The following is a 12251-nucleotide window of genomic DNA, read 5'->3' on the forward strand; positions in this document are numbered from 1 at the left end:
AGATTGCTTTTATTCATTATGACTAAGAAGATCAAGCCACGTTTTAGGAGTCAGTCATGCAGAAATACAGATAATAAAGGTTCACAAAACTTTCCCACGACTGTTGCTGCTCCTTAACCTGTCAGGCTGGGACGGGTTCCCGACAATCTGCTCAGCCCAGAAAAACACCTTCTCCTACGTCCCTGACATGTGCTGCAACCCTCCTCAGAGCACCTCTATTTGACGAAATCGGCAGGCAGCTTTTCGTTAAAATAATCCGTGTGCCGTGTGACTGTCATGCCCGGTTCGTAGATCCTCCTGTGTGCCACGCCCCCCTGATTATCCACGTGTGTGCCACGCCCCCCTGATTATCCTCCTGTGTGCCACGCCCCCCTGATTATCCTCCTGTGTACCACGCCCCCCTGATTATCCTCGTGTGTGCCACGCCCCCCCTGATTATCCACGTGTGTACCACGCCCCCCCTGATTATCCACGTGTGTGCCACGCCCCCCTGATTATCCACGTGTGTGCCACGCCCCCCTGATTATCCTCGTGTGTGCCACGCCCCCCTGATTATCCTCGTGTGTGCCACGCCCCCCTGATTATCCTCCTGTGTGCCACGCCCCCCAATTATCCACATGTGCTTCCCTAATCATGCCCAGCTGTACCCTGTTGTTTTGGCATGTCTTGTCTTTTTCAGTCCACGTCTTGCCCCGCTTTTTGTCCGTCATTGATGTCAGTATCTTTGCAATGTCCCATTCTCCCCGTAGTTGTCGTCCCCCTTAATAATACCCTTGTTTTCCCCGTATTCTGCCTCCCTGCTTCGTCATTCCCTGCCTCCTTCCTGCCAGCCTGCCCGTCTGCACCCGCGGATCCTGACAGTGACGGCTCAAGAATGTGCGAAACATAGGATGGCAAGGGAAATTTTCATTGATATTCATAAAGGAAGTGGTGCAACAGCGACCAATCAAATAGCACTTCCTTTATGAATATTCATGAGCCTCCTTTTGCCATCCTATTTATCATCCAATCAGGTAGTGTTTCCCTTCTGGAAACTGATTTTCCTCTGCCTGCTATCCTACTCACTGGCCAATCAGGTAGTGCCTCCTTCATGAATATTAATGACCCTCCCCTGACATCCTATACTTTGAAAATTCGCCACCAGCACAGAGACTAAAGGCTCCCCCCGGACAGAGACACCCTCCGCGGCCTGACCTTCATGGGTGGGTACTTGTGGTAGGGCGCGGCCCCCGTTGCCAGCTCAATGGCCGTGATCCCGAAGCTCCATATGTCTGCTTTGAAGTCGTATCCCTTGACCTGCATGGAAAACGGACCCAAGCTGTCATCGCTGCCAGTTCAGCCACCTTTCGTTCGCCATTCTCTAGTGAGCGGGTCTGCAAACTGCTGTATTTGCAAAACGTTTTGTTTACTCCCAGGCCACCGGCCAGTTCTGTTTATCCTGGCCTGGTTATCATAAAGAAAAAAAAAATAATCACACAACCCCACCTCCTGGGTAAGTCTGCCACAGCAGCACGGGAAATCTGATTTCAGAATGCAGGAACACAGAAGTTCATTCTTCAAGCTACATCGTTTTGATTGTTTTCAAACTTAAATTCGTGATTCTTTACAAGCTGAATATTTTGTTGCAGACATGGGAATAAACACTGTAGTATCAAAAGTACAGAATGGACTGATTTTATTATAGAATTATACAGGAGTTCACATATGTAGACACAAACTTTCACATGCATACATCTGCAGCCTCAAAGCCAGAACAGTGTGGCTCACAAACATTATCTGACTGCTGAACGGGCTCCTCCCTCCCAGCACAAGACTGGGTCAGTTAAAAGGACTAACACTGCACCCATAACTCAGAAAGTAATATCTGTTTGTTTTGATAAGAATTTCACATTCTTATCATCCAGTTCCATGCCAAATATCTTTTGTCAATGTCTTAACGTCAATGCCTTAAAATACCATTAGGACTATGGCCAATGAGAACAGTATTTCAGCTCAGTGTATGACGTGTATCATATATCTGAAGCTGACAATAAACGACACATTGACCTTGATACGATACTTACCCATATACATACATGTACACATCTGTATACCCATATGTATGCATGCTAATGTGAGTATTGACCTGGTCCTGCAGACCACTGCTAGAACATGGGGAATCTGACCTGTTCCATGACCTCTGGGGCCATCCAGCAGGGTGTGCCCACAAAGGTCTTTCGCACTTTGTTCCTGGTGATGTCACCGCCCGTTGCCAGAAAGGCGCTCACTCCAAAGTCTGCCAAAGGATGGGGGGGGAGAGGTAAAGAGTTCAGTGGAGGAGAGACAGGGAGGGGCTTGTTATTGTGGTCTCATTCGTTCAACGCTAAGGTGTAGGGAATACTGATTAAAACTTGTCGCATTCTGGGTATTCAGAGAAAGGGCCGACACACCATTGGTCTAATCTGCAGGGGTCTGCGTCACATGCCATACTGCAGCACAACACCCCTGGATTCCACACATAGCAGAAGAGCACGTACAACCTGAAGGATGTGCAGCAGAAGTAACACTTTACTGAATAAACAAAAATAAAATTTTCACCTCAGTATTTAAAAAGAGGGGGGGAAATGGTCCCAGAAAATAGCTTCCAGAAACTTCATGCCGGTGCATTAATGGATCACATTTTCTCCAGACATGACTGAGGCCAGAACAGTAAGTATTCAGCATCTACCAGCACACCTGGCCCACAAATCAGGCTCGCCTGGACATTGAGGTCAACCAGGTTACTCTTACAATATACACTGCATTTAAAAACTGTTGACGTAAAGTATAAAGTCATGGGATGCTGGAAGGGATCTTGGTAGTGAAGGATCTAACCCAAAAGTGTCCAAATACTATACTACAAGTAGCAGAGCATGAGTAGAAAAGGACTGACAGCTTCAAATCATCACGCTCAACTAATAAATTCAACCCACTCACACATTCCATGTATTTATAGGAATAAGTCACTTACGAGACATTTTCTCAACTTTAACTTTGAGTAAAGGCTTCGGTTGTTGATTTTACATGACCTGACATCGATAACGTAGGTCTGCAATATAAACGTCACAAATAAATGTCACCGCGTGGACCACAGTGCCAAACATTTATCTGGAAGACACAACTCATCTATCAAAACGGCCTCGAAACTTCATTTTGTAATCAGGCCAAGTCATCCGAGGGCTGTTAACGTCAATGGCAAACCACCGTGCATCTCCTGCGTCAGACCGCAACATAAATCCCACTCTCTGCTCCCGTTCTCTCTCTCTCTCTCTCTCTCCCTCTCCACTTAAAGGTCAGAATCCCTGAACCAGCAGGGAAATGGCAAGGCACAGTGAACCAGAAAACAAAGAGACGTTTCAGGGAGCGAGAACGCACAAATGAATGAACGAATGAATGAACGAAGCCAGAGCTCATACTGGAAACCACCCAAAAGGCAACACTGCCCACCTCCCCATATTTAAACATCCCTGCCCCCACCCCCGGTAGAATTCATCATGTCGGACCCCAAAGTCCAGAGTCCATTACATAAATATGTAACTTGACATAAATGATAGTGCCAGATTCTATTTTACCCATATTATTATGATCATCATATGCGTGACTCACTCACATTTGTATTTTGGCAGGAGACTGGCTGGGCCGTTTGTCCCATTGCATCTCATCCAAACACCTCACTTTGCTTACTTGTGTATACTCTGTCTTGCTGATTGGTTATCGCTCAAAGTTAATTCTATTTTATGACATTTTTGTAATTTATTGTACATTAATGTGACCAATCACGACAAGACAGATCCCCTATACTCCTTGCCTCTATGGGGAATAAAGCCGTTGAACAGTTACAAACACTCTATATACCCTCTGTATGCAGACGATCCAAATAAACTGTTACCATTGGTTCTGATTACTAAACATGTATGTGATAATCCTATCTGTACGAACCAGACCAAAAGAAAATGGTTAGTATTGTTACCTGACCCTTGAACCTGGGGGGGGGGGGGGGGGGGGGGGGATGTGGACAAGACGCTTATTTTGTTTTCTATTGTCTATGTGCTGCAGGATTTTTCATTTCCTCTCCCCTTCACTCGGTTGCTGTCCCCCAACACCCCATAATAATAACTTTCAAAACATCGCCACAGAAACCTCTGCTGTGCAGGGAAAGCTGTCCTTAATTTACCCCAAATCAGCCTGTAATACTTCCATTACATCATTAGTCAGCGTCGGCTCGGCTGGGAGAGACACAACGTACAAAGAACCTGGTGAAACTCAACAAAGGAAGCAGTTACATGATTTGGGGGTGCTCCCCTCCCCAGTGAATGTCACATGGCCAAGCGTTTTTCTGTGATTGGATTCTGAGGCAAGATCATTTTCTAAAAAAAGTCACCTAATCTAAGATAAATTAAAAAAGCGACATACTTAAATGAAAAAAATAATCCATATTTTATTTACCTCCAACATAGAAAGTAAAAAGTTCAAATGGAGATGGTGATTCTGTCCATAATGAGCTAACATAACGAATAAATCACCCTAAATACCACGTCAAAAAGCTCATAAATGAGAAGCAATGAAGAGCAGACTGATATGCAACCTATTCACAAACCTCTGCTGGGCTCTGAATTCATATGGATACATCTATAATGTATTTGCCGATTCTGACAAAGGACACATCCTACAGACATAGAAAACTGTACTGAAGGATGGGACAACAAGACAAGAAACGTCTATAACAAATCAAGAATTTGTTCTCAATTTCTCAGGAAAAAAAACGCTGATAAATTATACCTTTGGGCTTTACTAAATGTATTCATGACAGATGGTTTAATCATCTTTTCCATATTATGCCAGTATTTCTATCGGCCCGGGAGAAAAAGTCTGACACGTCTTAATAGACCCTGTAACTGCTAAAAGAATGAGTTTCAGCTATTAAGTGCAGACATTCTGCCTGAATTGTGCCTCACATTAGCAATTTAGTTACATGCAGGTAAACGACTGTAAAATAAGACTCAGTAAGAGCAAAGCAACAATGGGGGAGTACAATTCAATCCAGACTGTGGCAGTGGCACAGTGACATCGCAAACATTTTCACTTGACGAGTGAGAAGCCACAGCGCACTTCACTCAAAAAGGGCAAACAGGGAATTTATCCCAACATAATACCTGCAATTTGCACCGATCCGTCTTCCCCAAGCAGAATGTTCCCAGCCTTCACGTCCCTGCCAAGACAAAAACAAATATATGCAGCTCACTTACTATTTATTTACAAAACAGCTCCTTAAGAATTCAGTAAGTACTTCAGTAAAAAGCAGCAATTACCATGGATTTTCAGCCCCCCCAAGACTTCAGAGTGGAGTAAGTAAACTTTTTCAAAGCTCAATAAACACTCTCTTCTCCACTTCCCGTTAGGATGCTGTGTGTAGTGACCAGCTCTGGAATAGAGCTTGAAAGTACTAGGCTATCCCAAGTCTGAATTTGCTAAAGCAGTGTACCCCATCCTTGGGGACCCCCGGACAGTGTCCATGTTTGCTTCCTCCTATGTACCAACACACCTGCACCAGGATTCGATGTTCTTGACTGCTTGGAAGCTAGTAGGGAGCAGAAATGTGGAGTTACTTGAGGCTGACTGAGGACTGGGTGGAGAAACACTGCAGACCAAAGCCTGGCCTTGACCTCGACCTAGAAGGTTTCGCCACCCACTCAATAGTGGCAGTATCCCTAGGTTAGACCTTTCCTTCAGGAATTTAGGAACTGATTTGCAACTAGTGATGTCTGGTGTTATGTTGTGGGTAACCTCAGTTAGGCAGGGAATGACACCAACCTAACCGGTTACTTCTGCTGAAAGGCGGGACGACGTGACAGTTTTACTGTATTTCGCTCTGCTGTCTGGGGGTCTCTGAGGACTGGGTTGAGAAATAGTGTGCTGCAGTGCGAGCAGTGATGGCTCTCATTTTTCAATTCAACAGTATTTCACTGCATGAATGCGAGTGTGAGGCAAGGTGTCACCCTGCCTCTTGGCCTGTACTTCCAGGGATAGGATCCGGACTGACAGTGACCCTATGCTGGATATGTGATTAGAAGACAGACTGACAGATGCATGGATGGATGGTAACCATCACAAGAGCCAAACATACATAAAAAGTAGGTGCGTATAGTTAGCAGCTCAGCGGATTAGGATGCTGAGGCTGTGACTGGAAGACCGCTGGTTCAAATCCCAGGTTTGACGGAGGGATTGCACCAACAGGCCCCTGACCAATGAACAGCCTTAGCCCCAATTGTTCCAGGGATTGTGTGTTCCCTGCTTTCTTAAAAAAAATGCATGTTGCTGAAATAAAAAATAATGTGAATTTATTTTTCTCCAGGATGAACAGCAAACGGGACCTCATTAGGGATGCGGATACCTTTATGGATGGCTTTGGAGGTAGGTTCAAAGAAATAGCAGAGAGAAGCAAAAAAAAAAAAAGGGACAGATGTTTCTGCTTCAGCAAAAAGGAACAGAAAGGGAAACTAAGTGGGATTCAGGTCAAAGGAAGGAACAGAAGTGGGTTAGGGAGCAGGCAATGAAGCCGGAGCAGGAGTTCTAGGAAGACGGTGGGGGGACAAACAAAAAGCCCCCAAATAATGGATATCCAAAGGGATGCCCTGCTTTGCAATAATTAAACCTTCAGAAACACAAAGTTTAATTAAAAAACAAAACTATCTTCAGCATTCATATGTGAACAAATGAACTGTATGCGTAATTGAATGAAAAGATTAACCAAGCTCTGAAATTATGTGAATCTTAATTGCAGCAGAATGAAATTTGTCAGACGGGAATGACGACGCGAGAAAGTTTTCAGGATGAAATTACACCCAAATTTAGCGCGACTTCCCGCCTTTGATTTTCTCCCTTATCAATCCGGTCACAGACGCATTGCCTTGGCGAGTCGAAACCTCACGGATTTCTCCGTTAAATCATGGCAGAGACCGCATCTGCGTTTGGTGCATTATAATTAGCTGTCTTTGTGATGTCCGACAACGAGAGGCTGCTGGTGAAATTGCTTATCACGAGGTCCTGCTGACGGGACCCCCCCTTGTGGTAATAAGCTGTCTCACGGGTTTTCGGCACATGGGTGTTTGGGCCCAGCTATTGTCCAGCCCATGGTTGCCATGGTGACAGACTCTGCAAAGAACTTGGAATTGTTTTCTGTATCACAAGAGCTAAACTTCACTATGTACTGCACTCATATTTTAGACACACACACACACACACACACACACACACACACACACCTGCGTGTCACCTGTTCGTGAAATATCTTCCTTGCTAGATTTTCCCCGGTTAGCTGTAAGCAGTATTACTGCAAAGTGTAAATGTTTAGGCACCCCAGCATAAAACCTGTGTGCCGGAAGCTCCATAGAATGGGCTTCCATGGGCGAGCAGCTGCATGCAAGCCTCACATCACCAAGCGCAATGCCAAGCGCAATGCCACTGCCACTGGACACTGGAGCAGTGGAAACGTGTTCTGTGTAGTGAGGAATCCCGCTGGCAGTCTGATGAATCAGTGGTTAAATGGTTAGGGGCAGAACTATGGGCCAGCTGGGCATCACACCGGCAGGGCTGCACCTTTCTCCCAGTTATGCCACCACCCAGGTGATGCTTTTGTGTTCTCCCACCTGTTACTGTGGGGAATTCCTACGGATTCTCCAGGTTCCAACCTGTGGTCCAAATACCACACGTGCCCAGTGAACTGGTGACTGTAAACTGACCTTAGCGCTAGGCTGTCTAATCCAGTACAGCTTCACGCACCATGTAAGGGGCACATTTACAGTGAATGTCCGTTCCTTACTCTTCCAATAGGAGGCATCAAATTCAACCATTTTCTTGCATGAAACAAACACCATCTGTCTGGGCACAGTAATGACCTGGGCCACACATGTTACTCGAGCCAGAAATCATTATTAGTCATATCACGTCATGCTAACCCTTCCCTGTATCCCTGAAAACAGGCACTAATTCCATGAGCCCGCCTCCCACACTCAGATCATCCAATCATCATCACAGGAAGGCGGGGCCAAACCTAGCCTTTCTTAGCACACACATTCCAGGCAGCCTTCACCTTCTTGTGAAATTTCTTATTAATCTCACAATCTGTGATGCAATGCCTGCAAATGACACCGACTTCAAACTACACACACAAGAAGCAGGTTTTGTGTGCAAGGTTATTTCTCTTTTATGAGGTTTTTATTTCTATTGTTTATTTAATTTCTACTATTTTGTTAGTCTTTTTAAATATTTTTAAATATTCATTATAGTTTATTTGTAATGGATAGTATTTTTGGTATTTTTATTTGGAGATAATTTCTGTTTAGTTTTAGTATTCATTTTAATTGTATCAGTTCACAGTGATTCACACACTGCAAAAGAGGTATCTATGAAACATCGGGACTCATTTTTAAGACAGTTTTGCTCATTCACAAAAGCTCTATTGTCTGTGTTTCATGATCTTCAAGGAAAGGCTGTGTTTATCGCATTGTTTATTAACCTTTGGACTGAACTCCTAGGTTTCTCAGTTCCCCATGCAGTAGCAGTTCACGGCCACCGAGGGCAGCCTTGCAGTAAACAGAGCAGCTCGAGGACTGTGACATGCGACCAAGGCTATTACAACTGCATCTTTCAGCTCTCACTGAATGTCTCCATGTGGTGATCTTTCAGGGAAGACGGGGGCAGGTGATGGGGGGCAGTGTGTGGCTCAGCGCGTGCCTGTGATTAAAAGGTCACTGGTTCAGATTCCAGGGTCAGCAGGATGATTTCATTGTTGGGCTCTTTACAAGGCCCTCAACTCAAAACTGCTTCAACGCCTGGCCCTACTTTTTTGGAAAAAAGGTCAAGCTAAATAAATGAAATGTAAAGGATAGGGCAGGTAGACCACACGGAGCAGGGCAGCGCATTCTGACACTAAAAGCAGGCAGAAATGACCTTTCCCATTGGTTCTAGCCAAGATATAATGCACATCAATAAGTAAGCCACGTATGGTGGTCGCAGTGAAGTCCCCCCACCCTGGGTAATCCACCGTTAGAATGCCGTAAACGAGGTCTGCTGCAAGGAGGGCCACCCCCCAGGCAAGAAGCGATGTGATCTGGCCAACATAATAGTGAAATAAACCAAAGAGGCTTGTTCCAAATTCTGGGAAGGGACTGAACTCCCAAACAAGTTTTTACAACCAATAACCTCGTAACATTAACTTAATGTGCATCCCTGACAGACATGTTGATGGGTTGACCAATCAAAATGCAGTATGCTTCACAAAATATTCTACTGAAAATACAAATTAATTATAACCGTAAAATCCCTTCCACAGCATTACACCCAACTTTTAAAATCTTATTTCCTAAAAGTGCATCTTGGTATCTACCATGACTTAGAACGTAGATTGCTTATTATTTGGGGAACTAGTCTGAAGTCCATTGTATACAGAGTGCATACTGTTGTATGCTTAATACACTTAACTAATGGCATTATTTTGAAAGTTATCACTGATGAAGAAAGATTCGGTTTAGGAAGACCTAGTACTCCAGGAAATTATTTTTCTCAAAGTGTTAAACACTAGCTTTGTAAATTTTATTTTATTGGTCGAATTAATTTCAATAAAATGTTATTTTTCATTTAGGAACTACGGTTCAGAACTCAGGTGATATATAAAAATTTAAATAAATTAAATGCATTATATAACGGCATTGCTGAATTTCCGAATCCGATCTGAAGGATGTTTCTTAATTTTCTCTTACTGCACATGTAGTGCCAGCGAGGTGAATCACAGTAGTAAATTAATGTGCAATTATGATCTTTAATTCTAACTAATATTTTTTTAAATTCCAGATGTAGAATACAACTTAAAATTAATTGAAACTAAAAGGAAATGTTTAATAGCTGGTGGAAGAAAGTGGCACGATGATGAATCCTTGATTTTCCCATTTGCATAAGTACATTGGAACACTTCTCTTCACTTATCCCATCTTGCTCTCCGTGCGTGGGGGTCCCAATGCAGCATCAGCCAGCATACAGCGCCCCTGGAGCTGGGGGGGTAAGGGCCTTGCTCAAGGACTCACAGACATGTGACCGTTCTGCTGAGGCCGGGGCTTAGCCAGCCGAAATACTAACTAATATGTGTAAAAAAAAAAAAAAGGTGCAATAGATGGCTGTTTTGCTTTATTTCTTATTTATGGATAGTTAGTCTTTATTGACTAGTGCTGCACAGGCCTCTGCACACACTGGCACAGTAGCTAAACCAACTTCCAAATCAACTCCGTTCACTGTGTATGACACCCAGAGAAAAGTATCATGGGATAAACCATCCATCTACAGAAACCCTGACGCAGTGATGTGGGAATAGACAAGCAGGAGTAACTGCTGGGGAATGAATAAAATAGGGACACAGTCTATAAACCAGCACATTTGGGGGGGGGGGGGGGTGACGGTGTTCCCTCACCCAACTCTCTCACCATCATGTCAAAGAGGAGGTGGAGAAAGTCACAGGGTCGTGACAAATATTTCATAACAAATGTATTTGGAGAAGATCCAACCGTTATTGGCCCGGGAAAGTACCATGACTGAATCACACTGCCTGCTCTGACAGGATCCGGCTTAGTGTCGGAGAAGCGGGCTGCACCACTACACACCAGGCAAAATATGGAGTGGAGGAGGACAGGGAGGAAGATCTGGCAGCAAAACAGAAACCCAGATTCATTCGGCACTACCATGGCGCCATGAGATTGCTGTGATAAGTGCCTGGAGAGCAGAATTTAAAGGGGAAGGCACTTTGATACGTACCCAAAGTCCACGTTCCGCTTCCACTTAGCGTTTTGACAAGTTCTGTAGCTACGGGAAGCCAGGAGGTGGACAGTGCCCACCCAAACGGATTGTCTACTCACCTAACAGGGACAAACCAAATTTAACCAACCATTAGTGATTCAATAGAATCACCGCTGCCCCCCCGCATCGGTCGCCACACCGCCTTCGTGAACAACTATTACCCACTGGGAGACCCTTCATTCAAACACTGGTGCTCATCCAACATACAAAAATACGCACCCCAGACTAGCCACTGTCAAGAACCTAAAAGCATCGTGATTTCTCTCAGCTCACTAAACAGCCCTGCCGTACAATCTTAGGATAATGCATGTATGCAGATTGGTGGCTGATTTACACGGACATCCAGACAGGGACTGGGCCAGAGGGTGGAGGTATCCTTATTGAGATTCTGCGCCTTCCTGCAGACCGCTGCAGCAAGCTAAAGGGCAATGCATTATTTACACCTCCATGTCCCCCGGGGCAGACAGGTGGGTGGGCTAAGCTGGAAGAAGGCTATGTAATGAGAGGCTCTTAAAAACCAGCTCATGAATATTCAAGGACAACCAAAATGTCAAGAACAACCGAAAAGCATCAACAAATTCAAGGTAGACGGAGAGACAAAGAGGTAGAGTGGTGGAAAGAGTGATTTCTGCTGTGGATTTTAACTTGAGGGAATGCAGCACTGTACTCCATCTTGGCAGTTGGCTGTTATGGTTTCCATATGACCATACGTGCATCTCTCTGGTCTTGACACTTTCCACAACGCCAATGATGCATATTGAGATTCCCTATGCAGAAATCAAGGAAGACTTCCGTGCCGAACGAGGGGGTGTCCAAATGTGAAAATGATTCAAGAGGGTAGTTGGCGACCTAGCAGACTGGGCCATGATGTCTGAGGTTGGAAGGTCGATGGGAACCGATGTAGTGTTTCAATAAACTGAGCGTTGAAAGGTCTTCTCGGTGAGTAAAAAAGGCAGTGAGGACAACCTCAGTCTAGATCAAATTTCCAGAACGTCAATCCTCAACTCCCCCACAGAATTAGAGTCTGAGGAACCGGATTCTTTCAGCTGGGTGAATAATTAGCCAGATGCTTTAGGGACAATCTGGCATCGGCTGCTCCGGCAGGGTAGGACGGCTGCAGCGAGGAAACGATGACGGAACTGACATTCACAAAAGAAATCCTTCATTTCCAAAAGTTTCACTTTTAAAAGTGCTCAGTCACATCCTAACATAAAATGACATTGTTAGGTTAGGGGAAAACAAAATAAATAAAATTTTAAAATCCACAAATTCCTTCCACTCTTTGAACCTTCAGCTGTAGGTACAGCCTCACGTCAAGCGAAGCTGAATGCTCCCATTTTGGGGGCACAAAAAAAGGTTCTTGTCAGTTTTTAACATTAGAGGGGATGACA

General features: G+C 44.6%; 1 protein-coding gene across 1 annotated transcript in view; it reads right to left on the reverse strand.

Annotated features, from left to right (window-relative positions):
- oxsr1b (oxidative stress responsive kinase 1b) overlaps nt 1-12251 on the reverse strand; it is a 65734-nt gene that overhangs the window by 17589 nt on the left and 35894 nt on the right. The window contains exons 5-7 of the mRNA XM_048970999.1: nt 5172-5227; nt 2166-2275; nt 1195-1296 (exon numbers count right to left, since the gene is read on the reverse strand). Coding sequence (XP_048826956.1) covers nt 1195-1296; nt 2166-2275; nt 5172-5227 — 268 coding nt within the window. The remainder of the gene's footprint in view (nt 1-1194; nt 1297-2165; nt 2276-5171; nt 5228-12251) is intronic.

Source organism: Brienomyrus brachyistius, chromosome 1, assembly GCF_023856365.1.
Source record: "Brienomyrus brachyistius isolate T26 chromosome 1, BBRACH_0.4, whole genome shotgun sequence".
Taxonomy (NCBI): domain Eukaryota; kingdom Metazoa; phylum Chordata; class Actinopteri; order Osteoglossiformes; family Mormyridae; genus Brienomyrus; species Brienomyrus brachyistius.